General features: G+C 36.4%; 1 protein-coding gene across 1 annotated transcript in view; it reads left to right on the top strand.

The window, feature by feature from the left end:
• taf4b (TATA-box binding protein associated factor 4b) overlaps positions 1–13,076 on the top strand; it is a 94,923-nt gene that overhangs the window by 45,666 nt on the left and 36,181 nt on the right. Inside the window, exons 10-12 of the mRNA XM_062980433.1 lie at positions 2,729–2,898; positions 5,921–6,051; positions 11,271–11,396. Coding sequence (XP_062836503.1) covers positions 2,729–2,898; positions 5,921–6,051; positions 11,271–11,396 — 427 coding nt within the window. The remainder of the gene's footprint in view (positions 1–2,728; positions 2,899–5,920; positions 6,052–11,270; positions 11,397–13,076) is intronic.

Raw genomic sequence — 13,076 nt, 5'->3', positions numbered from 1 at the left:
TTTAGCTCCTGGGATCTGGAGGGTGGCTGACTTAGGCAACTGGCTTTCAGTTATAGATCCTGGGTTTATCTTGCAGTAAGTGACCAACCAGGGAACAACCCAATTATTGGATTGCCCTTAGGACATTGGTGTTTTACCCAGAGGATGTCTATGAAGGGTTGACATCTGGCCTCTGCTGGACACGCATCAGATTACTTCCCCCTTTTACACCTTTCCAGGTTCAACACAAATAGGTTACAAGTGGGAGAAGAATAGAATGTAGGGGGATTTTTTTAGTAACAGTGCTACCTTCCAGCTAAAGGACTGGTTTATCAGGGCTGGCTTTCCTTTCTTAACTTCCAGTAACAATGCTTTTGAGAAGAATATGGAAGCAATAACTTGTCCGCTGGTGTCATTTACACAAAAATCAAACAGCTCTTATTTATCAGAGCTCCAGAACTCCTCCATCTGGTGTATGGAATTTATCATGTTACTTACCCAGGGACACCCTTACAATGTGCTATTAACATCAAAAGGGCGCACATAATTGTCGTAGAAAGAAATGACTTTGAACACATCCATTTCTTTTAAGGACTGTTTGCACAATTCCCTTGCTTTGTCTGTATCTGTTTTGTTTTGCTTTGTCCAGTAAGGGATGACTATGCTTGCACACAAGATTGGTTTGTATAGAGAAATATGCCCCCTTCACAGTCTAAATACCTGAAAGTCACAAGATTAGATCTTGGATGGGAGACAGCCTATGTCTGTCAGCTATATTTCAGAGGAAGTAACTGGCAAAACTAATTCTGAAAATTCTCTGCCTAAGAAAACCCTATGAAATTCATGAGTTCACCATAAGCCAGTAAGCAACATGAAGGTATGTACTTATGGTCATTTAGGAAATGCAAAACTTTAGATATTTCAAAATAAGCTTCTAAGCCAAAACAAATAGGTAAATGAATAAAAAACTAAAACGGGGCCTTCTTGTTAGACATCCAGCAAAAGAGGCTTAGCTTGCATTGTGGAGTGCCCTGATCTATGAATAAATAGGTCCAAAATCCCACCTTGTAATACTAGTGTTTAGAATCCCTGCTACACTTAATGGCCAAAAGGAGAATCTTTTCTTTTGGTTCTTCAGTCAAATGTTGCAATAGACAGGAACCTACTTAGCTTGCTCATCCATTTCTCTTAAATGTCTTGGTGTTGTATCCATGATGCAACATGTTAGAGGAGACATTTCATAGACTGATTTTAGTCTTATTTTGTTGCTTTATTGTCATTTAAATCAATGTCTTTAGAATTTTGGTCCTCTGGGTTTTTTGGAGACACTCCAAGGCTGCACTAATCTAGGCGGGACTTGAATGTTAAATTTTACATAAAATCAATTGCACTTGGCCTTAACTACTAACTTAAAGCCACTTGACTGTTAAAGTCCACATGGTGTTTCTCAGAAAGCACTTTTAACAGTTTAATAGACTTCTTAAGCAGGATGTAATTGGTGTAAGAATTCAGCACATGTTTGTGGAGAGTTCTAAATACTCTCCTTTTTCTGTATGTTTATAGCAACATGTTGGTAAATCTTTTTGTGTTTTATTTTAACAAAAATATAACTTGATTAGCACTATGCCTTCATTTATGTATCACCCTTTACTGAGCCTTTCCAAAATATAGATTTGAACAAATGTCGCTAGGTATTTTGAATTCATATTTGTTTAGATAATATTTACTGATAGAAATGGGAAATGTCTATTTAACAGTACCTCGTCTGATCAGTGGAACATTTTTTTTAAAATCTAGCTGCTATTGTGATTTTTAAATTGTATTTTCATGTGTACTGTATTCTTGTAAGCTGCATTTTGAAAGCAGTATACCCCCAAAAGCTTGTTTTAACATCTGCTTAAACAGTAGTAGATGCTACACAATATCACCTCAGTTCGGAATGTGTGGTTATTTCTGACTATGCTAACTTAAGGATAAAATACACAGTGCATGCAGATACAACTATATCTTGACAGTTCTTTTTCACTTTGTTATTTTGGAATAGGGACAGTGGAGTTAAGCAGGAGTGGATGGGGTCAACAGTTAATTTGTTCTTTCCAGTCACCACTTGACTTTATCAAATAAACTTAGTGTCAGTTTCTTTCTCAGCATGATGTCAAGTGACATGGTCTCCCACTCATTCTAGATTTTGCTCCCCACTCTTATCTTTTTGATGTTTAACTTGGCCTTCAGACTTTTAGCCCTTGATATTGATTATGTTCTAAGGGTTACACATCTTGGAAATCTTAATTTGTTTCTACATTTAAGGGAGAGAAGGGAATACCAAAGTCAAAAAGTGTACCTAATCATTAAACTAGGAAGTGTAGATTAGAAAAGATAAGTAACACTGGGTTGCGGTGTGTTTTCCGGGCTGTATGGTCATGTTCCATAAGCATTCCCTCCTCACGTTTTGCCTGCATCTATGGCAGGCATCCTCAGAGGTTGTTCAGACCTCACAATCTCTGAAGATGCCTGCCATAGATGCAGGCGAAACATCAGGAGAGAATGCTTATGGAACATGGCCATACAGCCCGGAAAATGCACAGCAACCCAGTGATTCCAGCCATGAAAGCCTTTGACAACACAGTTAAGGAACAGTTTGCAAGGTATTACCTTTCCATTGGTAAAAGTGGTTAATTTATGGAATTTTTGTATTTGTTTTTTATACAGCAATACATGATATAAGGAAAGTTGTGTTTTTGTTTGGTAGAGATGAAGATGATATCAATGATGTTACTTCTATGGCTGGAGTCAATCTGAGTGAAGAGAGTGCATGCATATTGACATCTCATTCTGAAGCAGTTGGTTCAGTCATCCAGTCTTGTCCTGAAGAACTCCTCCTTTCTTCAGATGTACTACAGAAGAAGATCATAGAAATAGGTGAGAAATCTTAAATTTGGAGAATACTCCAGATCATAACATAGACTTCCCATATCTTAGCCTTGATACTTCATTTTCTGAATGTACTGTCCTCAATCTTTACTGAGCACAAAGAGTTATTTGAAATCAAGCAGTTCAGTTAAAGTGAGAAACTAATTGTTGTCTTAATGCTGTTGAAACTGAGATCTTTAGAATGTGCAATCTTAAACTTTGAAACTGGATATTATTATTTTCAGATCGGTTTTGCTGATGCTCAGCCCATTCTAGTTCCTGGAACCAACATGTAGTTAATATGCACAGGTCGGCCCTTGAAACTTGTCCAAGAAATCTTAACACTTCATGTTTAGTCTCAGAATGGAACTAGATTTAATACTAAGAATAATTACTACCTGGGTCCTCTGAGCTTCTTGCAACTCCATGGGATAGTACTTCTTCTTCAGGATTTGGTCAGCAAATGAATCTAAGCCAATAGTTTCAAGGAATGTTCTGCCTCTGGGCTTGCTGACATCACTGCATCCTTCTTGCTGCTCTTTGAATAGAACACCATGTTTCTGTATTCCAATTTGGGAAGGGTGGAGTGCTATAACTCTGCAGGATTGGTTTTAATGATAGGACAGAGAAAGCCCTATGTAAAGCTCTATGCAGCGCACCGTCTTGAGCATTGTGCAATGTTTTGGAGAAGGCCACCATTGCTAAAAGCCACTTCAGAGGCATTCAGGCTCTGGGACCATTGCTCCCAGAATTATTTCAGAGAGAATGAGGGTCTATTGGTTGGCTTAGAAGTTCTCAGTAGCTATCAGACTAGGTAACAAATACTAGCCAATAGTGCTGAAAGCTCTATTTTTGAAAATGTTTCTTGCTCTGGAATACTCATTAGTCTGATAGGTCAGTTCTTATTGTCAGGTGAAAGAAATGCAAACCATGGATAAGTTGTTCTCAGCTGGACAGTTATATCATGGAGAGGAGGTCTGTTCTAAAAACAGTGTCACAAAGAAATTGACATTATTTAAAACTGCGATTCCAGGCAAGTATTCTGTTTTAGCGAGAATGGTTTTCATGTTTAGGGATAATACCAGCAGTGTATTGGAACAAAGTGTATTGGAACCATTATTATTTGGGGGGGGGGGGCAACTTTGGGAGGTTAGGGAGTCACATTAGCTCTCAAGGACAGCCTAGAAAGCTGCAGAATCTCTCCAGCAAAAGCCTCCCCCCCCCCCAATATCTTATATGGAGATCAGGCATATTTCCCCCTCCCCTCCAATGATAATGGGAGGTAAGCAACAGAAAGAGATATTTAGTGTATATGTCTTGTTTTAGAAGAAGGCCTCTATTGGTCCTAAAATTGCCTCAGCCTAAAATTTTGGGATGTAAATTAATATATTTATTTGTTTGTTTGTTTGTTTATTTTTCAAACTTATATGCTGCCACTCTCCTAGGGCTCGGAGCGGCTTACAAGAACTGGCTAAAATCAACAATTTAAAAAACATCTTAAAAACATCTTTAAAAACATCTTAAAAACATCCTAAAAGCACCTTTTAAAAATCAACAACAGAACTCAAAAGCCTGTCGAAACAGGTGTATATAATAAACAAACAAATTACGGAACATATGCACTAAGAAACAATGGGACCCAATTTACAGAATCCAAAGGGATGCAACATTAAAATATTGTCTGAATATTTTAAAACTTCATTCTTTTTATCAACATAGTTGGACACATCTTTATTTCAAATTTAATGCAGACACCATGTCTAGATCTTCCCTGTTATAAATCATATGGTCATCCTTATTATCAATCATATTTGAGCTTTCATTTTGTTTACCACATCTCTTAATGTAAGGATATGTTTGAAAGCTAATTGAGTGAAGTTACCTTGCACCAGTGAATAGTACTGTCTAAATCCAATACTTAACTGGTAAATATCACATTCCACCAATTGAATGCAAGACAACTGTTTGATGTTAATAGTGACTTGTCTGACATGTGCTTTGAAAACGGGAGCCACACATGTCTGTTTTAAGTTAAAATTTTATTTTTGATGTCAAAGTAGGTAGCTTTTATGCATCAACATACATTTTGTGTCCTTCAGTCATCACATCCCAGAAGAGGGAGTGCAGTTGCAAGAAAATGCCTCTGGGTATGGGTTTAAGTCACTTGCTGCTCTGACATTGAATTGAATATTCACTCTACCTCACTAAGCCTGTGCTGATGGAGGTCAGTTGTCAACCAGAGAAAACTTTTATTAGTGTATGTGCAACTTGAGGGCATTGCAGAGGTGAAGCATGGTCTTAGCACAGGGTTCAAGGAGCTTCACTAAAAGCAATTGGCCTTAGTGTTGATGCTCTGAGAATACCAGCGGGAGTGAGGAGAGAGGATGGTGATGCCAAAAGGGCAAAAAGAAGAGCTCATCTACCAAGTCGCAGAGATAGTAGTAGAGAGGGGAGGGGACTGCTTTAGGTACCTAATTGAGTTCACTGTTTTCCAAGCAATTCTCTTGGGGGTGTAGGTCATCTTTCCATCTGTTGCTGGGATGGCAGGGGTACAGAAAGGCCTCAGACTAAGATGCCTGAAGTATGTTGCAAAAACCATCTCTGTTCATTAACATGTCAGAATTTAACAAGCACTGTGTCAAAAGGGGCAAAATGTAATTCTCTGTTTTGTTTAATTACTGAAATTAACAGAATATGGCACTAATTTCTACCGCTACTGTTTCTCTCCTTCTCCAAACCACAAGGCTTGATTTCTGTATTCTTATTAACTTTGTCCTACAAATGACCTTGCAAGGAGAGTGATTCTAGAGGCTAAGTGAAACAATGTCTATTTTCTGAAGCTGTGGGCTAGGTTTTATTAATGTAATGTCTAAGATCTTTGAAGTTGTGACTTTACCAGGAAAATCACAATCTCCCAAACCTTTATTCATAATGGGTATGACTTCCAGGGGGAACAGAATACCTGCTGTGCTAATTATTTCAATTATCAGCTAGTACTAAAACACGTAATGGATTTTTTCTGCCTCCACAGGTAAAAAGCATGGCATTACGGAAGTTAATTCGGATGTTCTGAACTTGATCTCCCATGCTACACAGAAGAGATTAAGAGGGCTTCTGGAGAAACTGACTGTAATTGCTCAACATCGCATGGTGACCTATAAGGTAAAAGGAAAAAAGAAAACCTCATTGGGCTTCTTGATCTGAACAATATTTTGTTAGTGGTATTTTAAATTGGGATCATGCGTCGTAAGTTCAGCATGAAGAATGATGACATTTAAGCACATAGCAATCTTGATTGTTAGGTTGTACTACCCTAGCTTGACTAAAAAAATAAATAGAAAATAGATGACAACTGCAAAGCCACAAAGTCCCTATACCATTGTCACATTCTGGAGAATATCAATGTTGGATTTTTTTTACCCTTTCTTGTATATGTGAGGGTGCTAACAGATGTCTTTTGACTTCTGTGCAGTCTAGAAGATATTTGCTCATGTAGGATCAAACATGATCAATGGCAATTATACAAAAATATATCAAATGATATCTTCCAGTTTGAGTTTTTCACAACCAAGCTATCTCATCTAAAGTTCTTCCATATACCAATGATTTTTAAACTCTAATGTGGGATTTGCCTTTGCCTTCCTCTGAAGCTAGAATGTATGATTTGTCCAATGTCATGGAGTGGGTTTGCATGACTGAGAGGGAATTCACATCCTGGTCATATTCTAAGGCTCAAATCTTTATATCACCCTGCATCTTTCTGAATTGCTTTTGGGGAACCTCAAGGCTTGCGAACTGGAAAATTCTGGCATTTCTTAAGTTCTAGTCTTCACATATAGAAAAACTAGTCCTCTGTATATACAGGAGCTGGCAGCGGTAGTGGATTTGGAAGTCTATCTCTGCTACATTACCAGTGGTTTTCCAGATGGTGTTGGACTGCTGTCACCAGCCTTATTCATTGGCTGCACTGACTGAGGCTAATGGGGGTAGCATCTGGAACACTGCAGATTTCTCAAAATCATTGTATATAATATATGGGCATTTAACTCACTAAACATTTGAAAACAGCTTGAATGTTACCAGGTTGCAACCAGGAGAACTTTCAAATATTTTCTTAAAACACCTGCATTTAGAAGGAAGTACAGCCAGGGCTTTTCTGACCCATCTTCTTTCCTTCCTTGCTTTAGTTGACCAGATCTACATGACAAGCAGGGAAGAGATTTAACCATTAGTCTAGTGAGAGGATGGCTGTCTTTTCTCTTCTGAGAAATTCTAAAAGGTTGTTCCTGACAGCCCAATTTTAAATGAAACAATGCAAAATCTTTGTATCCTTCAGCTGTTAAAAGACCAATTTACCATGTTAGAAGATTAGGAAATAAAACTATTTTAAAACAATATTGGAGCATTTGCAAAATGTCATACTCTGTTACCATTCAGATATAGGTTAAGCACTTGTTATCCAAAATGTTTGGAACAAAATGTTCCATATTTCAGTTTTTACCAGATTTTGGAATACTTGCATATGCATAATATGCATAATGCGAAATCTTGGAAATGGAATCCAAGTCTAAACATGAAATCCATTTATGTTTCATATACACATACAATCTGAAGATAATTTTCTACACAATATTTGAATAATTTTCTGCATGACACAACTTTGTGTACTCTGAACAAGTAAAGGTGTCACAATCTAGCCAGCCATGTGAACTGTTTTTGATTGCCAGATTCCAGATAAGGGATACTCAACCTGTAATTCTGCACTATTCAAAATTCAAAGAAATTTATTATTGTTGTCAAAGCATAACATGCTTGATACTGAACCTGTTCCTGGGTATTTTCCCAGCGAGTATTTATTTGTAAATATTTGCAAGGTAGATACTGCACAAAGGTATTTGAATGTGCAAATATCATAAATTAAAAAATGCCACTTCAAATACTGAGCCAGTACATCATATCTTAGCACCTTGGATTTACAGAGAACAAACATCTGAAAAGCCTTTAAGTGATGTAGATAAAAGCTGAGGACTCTTTCCTTAGTAGATGCTAAGTTTTGCAATAATTTTATGTACTAACTATAATGCAGAAAGTAGAATATGTGAGTGGATGTATACCAGACCAGACTGTTATGTCCATCCAACCCAGTGTTGTATGTGTTTGCCTCAGAGTAGCAGTTCAGGATATCAGCCAGATGCCTTTCTCATCACTTGCTAGCTGATATTTTGAAATGAAGAATGACAAGGGTTCAGCCTTGGACCTTCTTCATGTAAACTATGTTCTTCACCTGTGAGATCTCAGCCTACACTGCTTTTGAGTTTCGTCAGACATCAGTGAAGCTATTCCTTGGTGCTGGGCTTGTTTTTCTGAGCATACTGGCAGCTTATAATTAGACATAGCCTAAATTAATTAATGACAAGCCTTTTTTCTTATACAGGCAGGGACAACTGACATAATCACTAGTATCTTGGGTCTAGCTGCTGTGGTTGCAAATTATTATCTGTGAAAGTGGGTAATTCCAGTCTTTTAAGAAATAATTGGTAATCAGATCACTATTGCAGGAATTGTAAAGGATGTAAGTAACGGCAGGCTGGACAGTAGTGTTTTCCTTTGAGGTAAAAGGAATATCTAGGCACTACTTTGGAATGAAACCAATTTTCTAAATACATTTCAGTTGAAAGGTGGCCTGGTTTTGGAATGGGAAACTATTTTTCCTGAGGGTGTCAGTAGGTGTGCTACTGTAGGAGTTGATTTGTTTGACCATGACTGCCTCTTACACCATTGACTAAAGTTTTCTACTCAATAAGAAGAATGCATATTGTATTTTGACCCTAGTTTGATAGTCAGTTCTAGAAGATGGATTATTGCTCTTTCCTCTGCAGTTTAACTTTTACATAAGACTTCATGAAAAGGTATTCTGTGGATTGGGACTATAGTGTTGTCACTAATCAGATTACTTCCAACTCTCTTTTGTCACATCTAAGTCAGGCTGTGGGTCTTTTAAATCAGAACATGGCTGAAGCAATCAGTTAGATGAAACTCCATCAATTCAGATTCTGGACAAAACTACGCTGCTATTTACACATAGCAGGTAAATGTCTACCTTATTGTAATTAAAGACATAGGGAGGTGGAGATAATAAAGGTATATTCTCTTCCCAATTCAATCAGAACTAAAATTGCACTCCCGGGCACTGTTGAAATACTTAGCAAAACATTTGCTCTGCATATACTGCATCCCCAGTCAGGAGCTGTCCTATGCCTTCAATAAGGTTTTATGAAAGCGGCATTGTATATAGTTTGCATTAGACTTAAGCACCCCCTCACTCCAAGTAAAATAAAGATATTAGAGGGTAGTTACTTGCCAATCAAAGAGTTCTCTTGTGTTCTGAAGGGGGTTGCAGTTTCCTTAAATGATTGGGTTACTCACTGAACCTTTTAAGTTTGAACATCTCTTCATAACATACAGATATAGAGATGCTTGTGTAGTTCTTCATTTGTTTGTTTTTGATGTTCTTTTTCATGCTAATTTTCCTGACTTTCTATTTTCATTGTTGCATCTGTGTCTAAACATCCCAAAGGCACCAGATCTCATCTGATTTTGGAAGCTAAGTAAGGTCAGTCTGGGTAGTACTTGGATGGGAGACTACAAATGAATATTAGGTGTTGCAGCCTATATTTTAGAGCAGAGTTTCTCAAACTGCTTCAGATGTTTTGAACTTCAGTTCCCACAGTTCCTAACAGCTGGTTAGTTTGAGAAACACTGTTTTAGAGGAAGGGACTGGCAAAACCACCTCTTAAGTATTCCTTGCCTAAGAAAACCCTATGAAATCCATGTAGTCATCATAAGTCAATAAGCGCATGTACACACACACACATTGTAAACAACCCAAATACCTGTGTTGTGTGAGGCAAAATGTGAATACTGTTAAATAACTAACAGAGAATAGATATTGTGAGCTGACTTGGCAAGCCTTAACCTTGAGTAAAGTACCGTGTTTCCCCGAAAATAAGACCTCCCCAAAGAATAAGACCTAGCAGGGGTTTGGGGGGATTGCCAAATATAAGGCCTCCCCTGAAAGTAAGACCTAGCAACTAAGGCTGCAGCAGAGTTCCACTGGGAAGCATGGCTGCAGGGCAGAACCCGCACTCATACATACACACCGGAGGGAGGGAGGGAGGGAAGGAAGGAAGAGGGCTTTCCTGCTCTTTCTGTTTCTTAAAGGTACAGGACGCATAGGGATTCTCCTCTCATCCTTATTCCAATCCTATGCCATGAAACTGATTATTTTATACTATTATTCTATTACCATATTATTATCATCATATCTGTTACTATTATTATATCCCATTATTATATTATCCTATTAATATATTTTATATCATTATATTATATTTTTTCTATTATTATTATTATATCATTATATTATTATTCTATTATTATTCTATTATATTTTCATATTATATTATTCTGTTATTATTATATTCTATTTTATATTATCCTGTTAATATATCTTATATCATTATATTCTATACTATTATTCTATTATATTATATTATTATTTTATTATTATTAGCATATTCTGTTTTATTATTATATTCCATATTATATTATCCTATTAATATATTTTATATCATTCTATTCCATTCTATTATTCTATTATATTATTCTATTATTATTATTATATTATTATGCTATTCTGCTATTATATCCCATTATTATATTATCCTATTAATACCATATTATTATCATATTCTGTTATTTTTATATCCTATTATTATATTATCTCATTAATATATTGTATATCATTATATTATTATTATTATTATTATATTATCATATTATTATTATAGTATATTATATTATTCATCATTCATGACTACATTGAAACTAGAATAGAGAGAAATCAGCATGGAAACCTTGTGAAACCTAAACTGCAAGAGGTACCATAGATTGTTGCACATGTAAATAATGGTAGTAACAAGAAATTCTTGATAGGATTCATAGTTTGTCTGGTTATGCTGGTTTGTGATGACAACTACTTTACAGTATATAATAAATGTTCATTTTGTTGTTCAACAATAAATGTGAGCTCTTCTTCATGGAAAAATAAGACATCCCCTGAAAATAAGACCTAGTGCATCTTTGGGAGCAAAAATTAATATAAGACCCTGTCTTATTTTCGGGGAAACAGGGTAGTTCTAAGAGATGCAGTCTTGCTAAACAAAATGTCAATTTTTATTGTTTTCCCATAAAGCGAATTCATCTTTACCGTTAATAAAGACTCAGATATCTGTTTTCAAGATGAATAATTTTCTTAGTCTTGATTCATTTAGTATATAAATAAAATTATAATAATAAATTCCTTGTTTTCCTTTTTTTAGGAGAACGACAACTACACAGTATCTAATGATACGCGGGCTCAACTTACATTTCTTGAGCAGCTGGACCAGGTAGAGAAACAGAGAAAGGATGAAGAAGAAAGAGAGAGGCTGCTCCGTGCAGCTAAGGTGAGATAATTGAGAAGGGCATGGCATCCCCGAAGGATCCATGGTTTGTTGACTTCATGGGTAAAAATGTTCTGCAGGTCTAAAGGTTCAAAGGAAAGAATAAGACTCTGAGAAAGCTTTCCTGAACAGTTGAAGCTTTTTACTAGTTGAGTATTCCTTATCCAAAACATTTGGGAACAGAAGTGTTTTTTGTGTTTGCAGTTTTTTCATATTTTGGAATATGTATATTTTAAGGAGATATCTTGGAGATGGGATCCAAGTCTAAACATAAAATTCATTTGCATTTCAGATACACCATATACACATAGCCTAACGGTAATATTATATAATATTTTAAATAAATAATTTTTTGCATGGAACCAAGTTTGTGTGCATTGAACCATCAGAAAAGCAAACATCTCACTATCTCAGCCACCCATGTGGACTATTTTGGATTTTGAAGTTTTTTGGAATTCTGGATAAGGGATGCTCAACATGTGCTGGAGATAAGAAATTCAGAAAAGACTATTGGCTGTACAGAGCACCCAGAACTACTGCCTATCTCCTCAGCAGTTGTCCGTCAATCAAGTAGATCCATTGAGTTAATGGGAACTTAGTAAGTAAAAAAAATATAAAAAGCAAACTGTATTGTGCCACACACTGATCACTATGCTGATGTGTAGACATATCATGTTGTAGCCTCTTACCAATTTCACAAGCTTTCAGATTCTCTCCAGCTCTTGAGTTGTTTTTTTATATAAAGAACACAATTTTGCCATTCCATGGTATATAATGGGACTTCAGCATCCATTGATGTTGTATTCATGGTGGATCTGAGAACCAATCTCTTGTGAATACTGACTATTCCTTTGATTTGACCCTTCTTTAACACATTCAACTATTCCTTCCTTGATGTAAACTTTTGACCCATTGTAGTCATAACAAATTGAAAACATTAGAAATTTGCCACAGGGTTTCAAAACCTAATTAAAACGACCACATGTATAATTTGCTTAAATTTAGGAATGTCTAGTCTACACTTTCAAAAACATTCAAATTCTTTTTGCTTTTCAACAAACCGCAATAAGTGAAGAGACACTTCTTTCTCCAGTTGTCAAACCACTTCAGACATCTTTCAGAAGATTTTGCAGAATTCTTGGCAACTGGCATCCCTCACAAAATATTTCCATATCAAATGTCACAATGGGGCCAGTCATAGGATTCTTCTGTTATTATGGAGAACACATAATTAAATTCAATTTTTAAAAAATATAAATAAAAAATCTCTTGCCCTCTCTTCCTCCTGAAAACCTGCCCCCCAGAGGATTACCCTGACCATGGCAGCAGATTTTGAAGATGTGCAGTTGTTTACAGAACATAGGAGGAATAGCTTCCTAGCCCAGTTTTAGTCATGGAAGCCCTTCCATCAGCATTGTCATTAGTAAGATTGAGCCTTCTGAACCTTTGGTCCTCTGGATATTTTTTGGACTTCAACTCTCAGAAGCTCTAACCAGCACATCATAGTAGGGATCTATGGGAGATGGAGAGCTAAAGGTTTTTCATGCTGTTTTAAAATAACACTATACAGTATGACGGCCATATCAGCAGCAGATATGTTACCAGACTTTCCTTGGATATGCAAGATCACAACAAAATACTGGACCTTATTGAAATGAAAGTCTTTGGCCCAAGAATATCATA

This window comes from Anolis carolinensis, chromosome 4, assembly GCF_035594765.1.
Source record: "Anolis carolinensis isolate JA03-04 chromosome 4, rAnoCar3.1.pri, whole genome shotgun sequence".
Lineage (NCBI taxonomy): Eukaryota > Metazoa > Chordata > Lepidosauria > Squamata > Dactyloidae > Anolis > Anolis carolinensis.
This window is presented reverse-complemented; position numbering and strand designations above follow the sequence as displayed.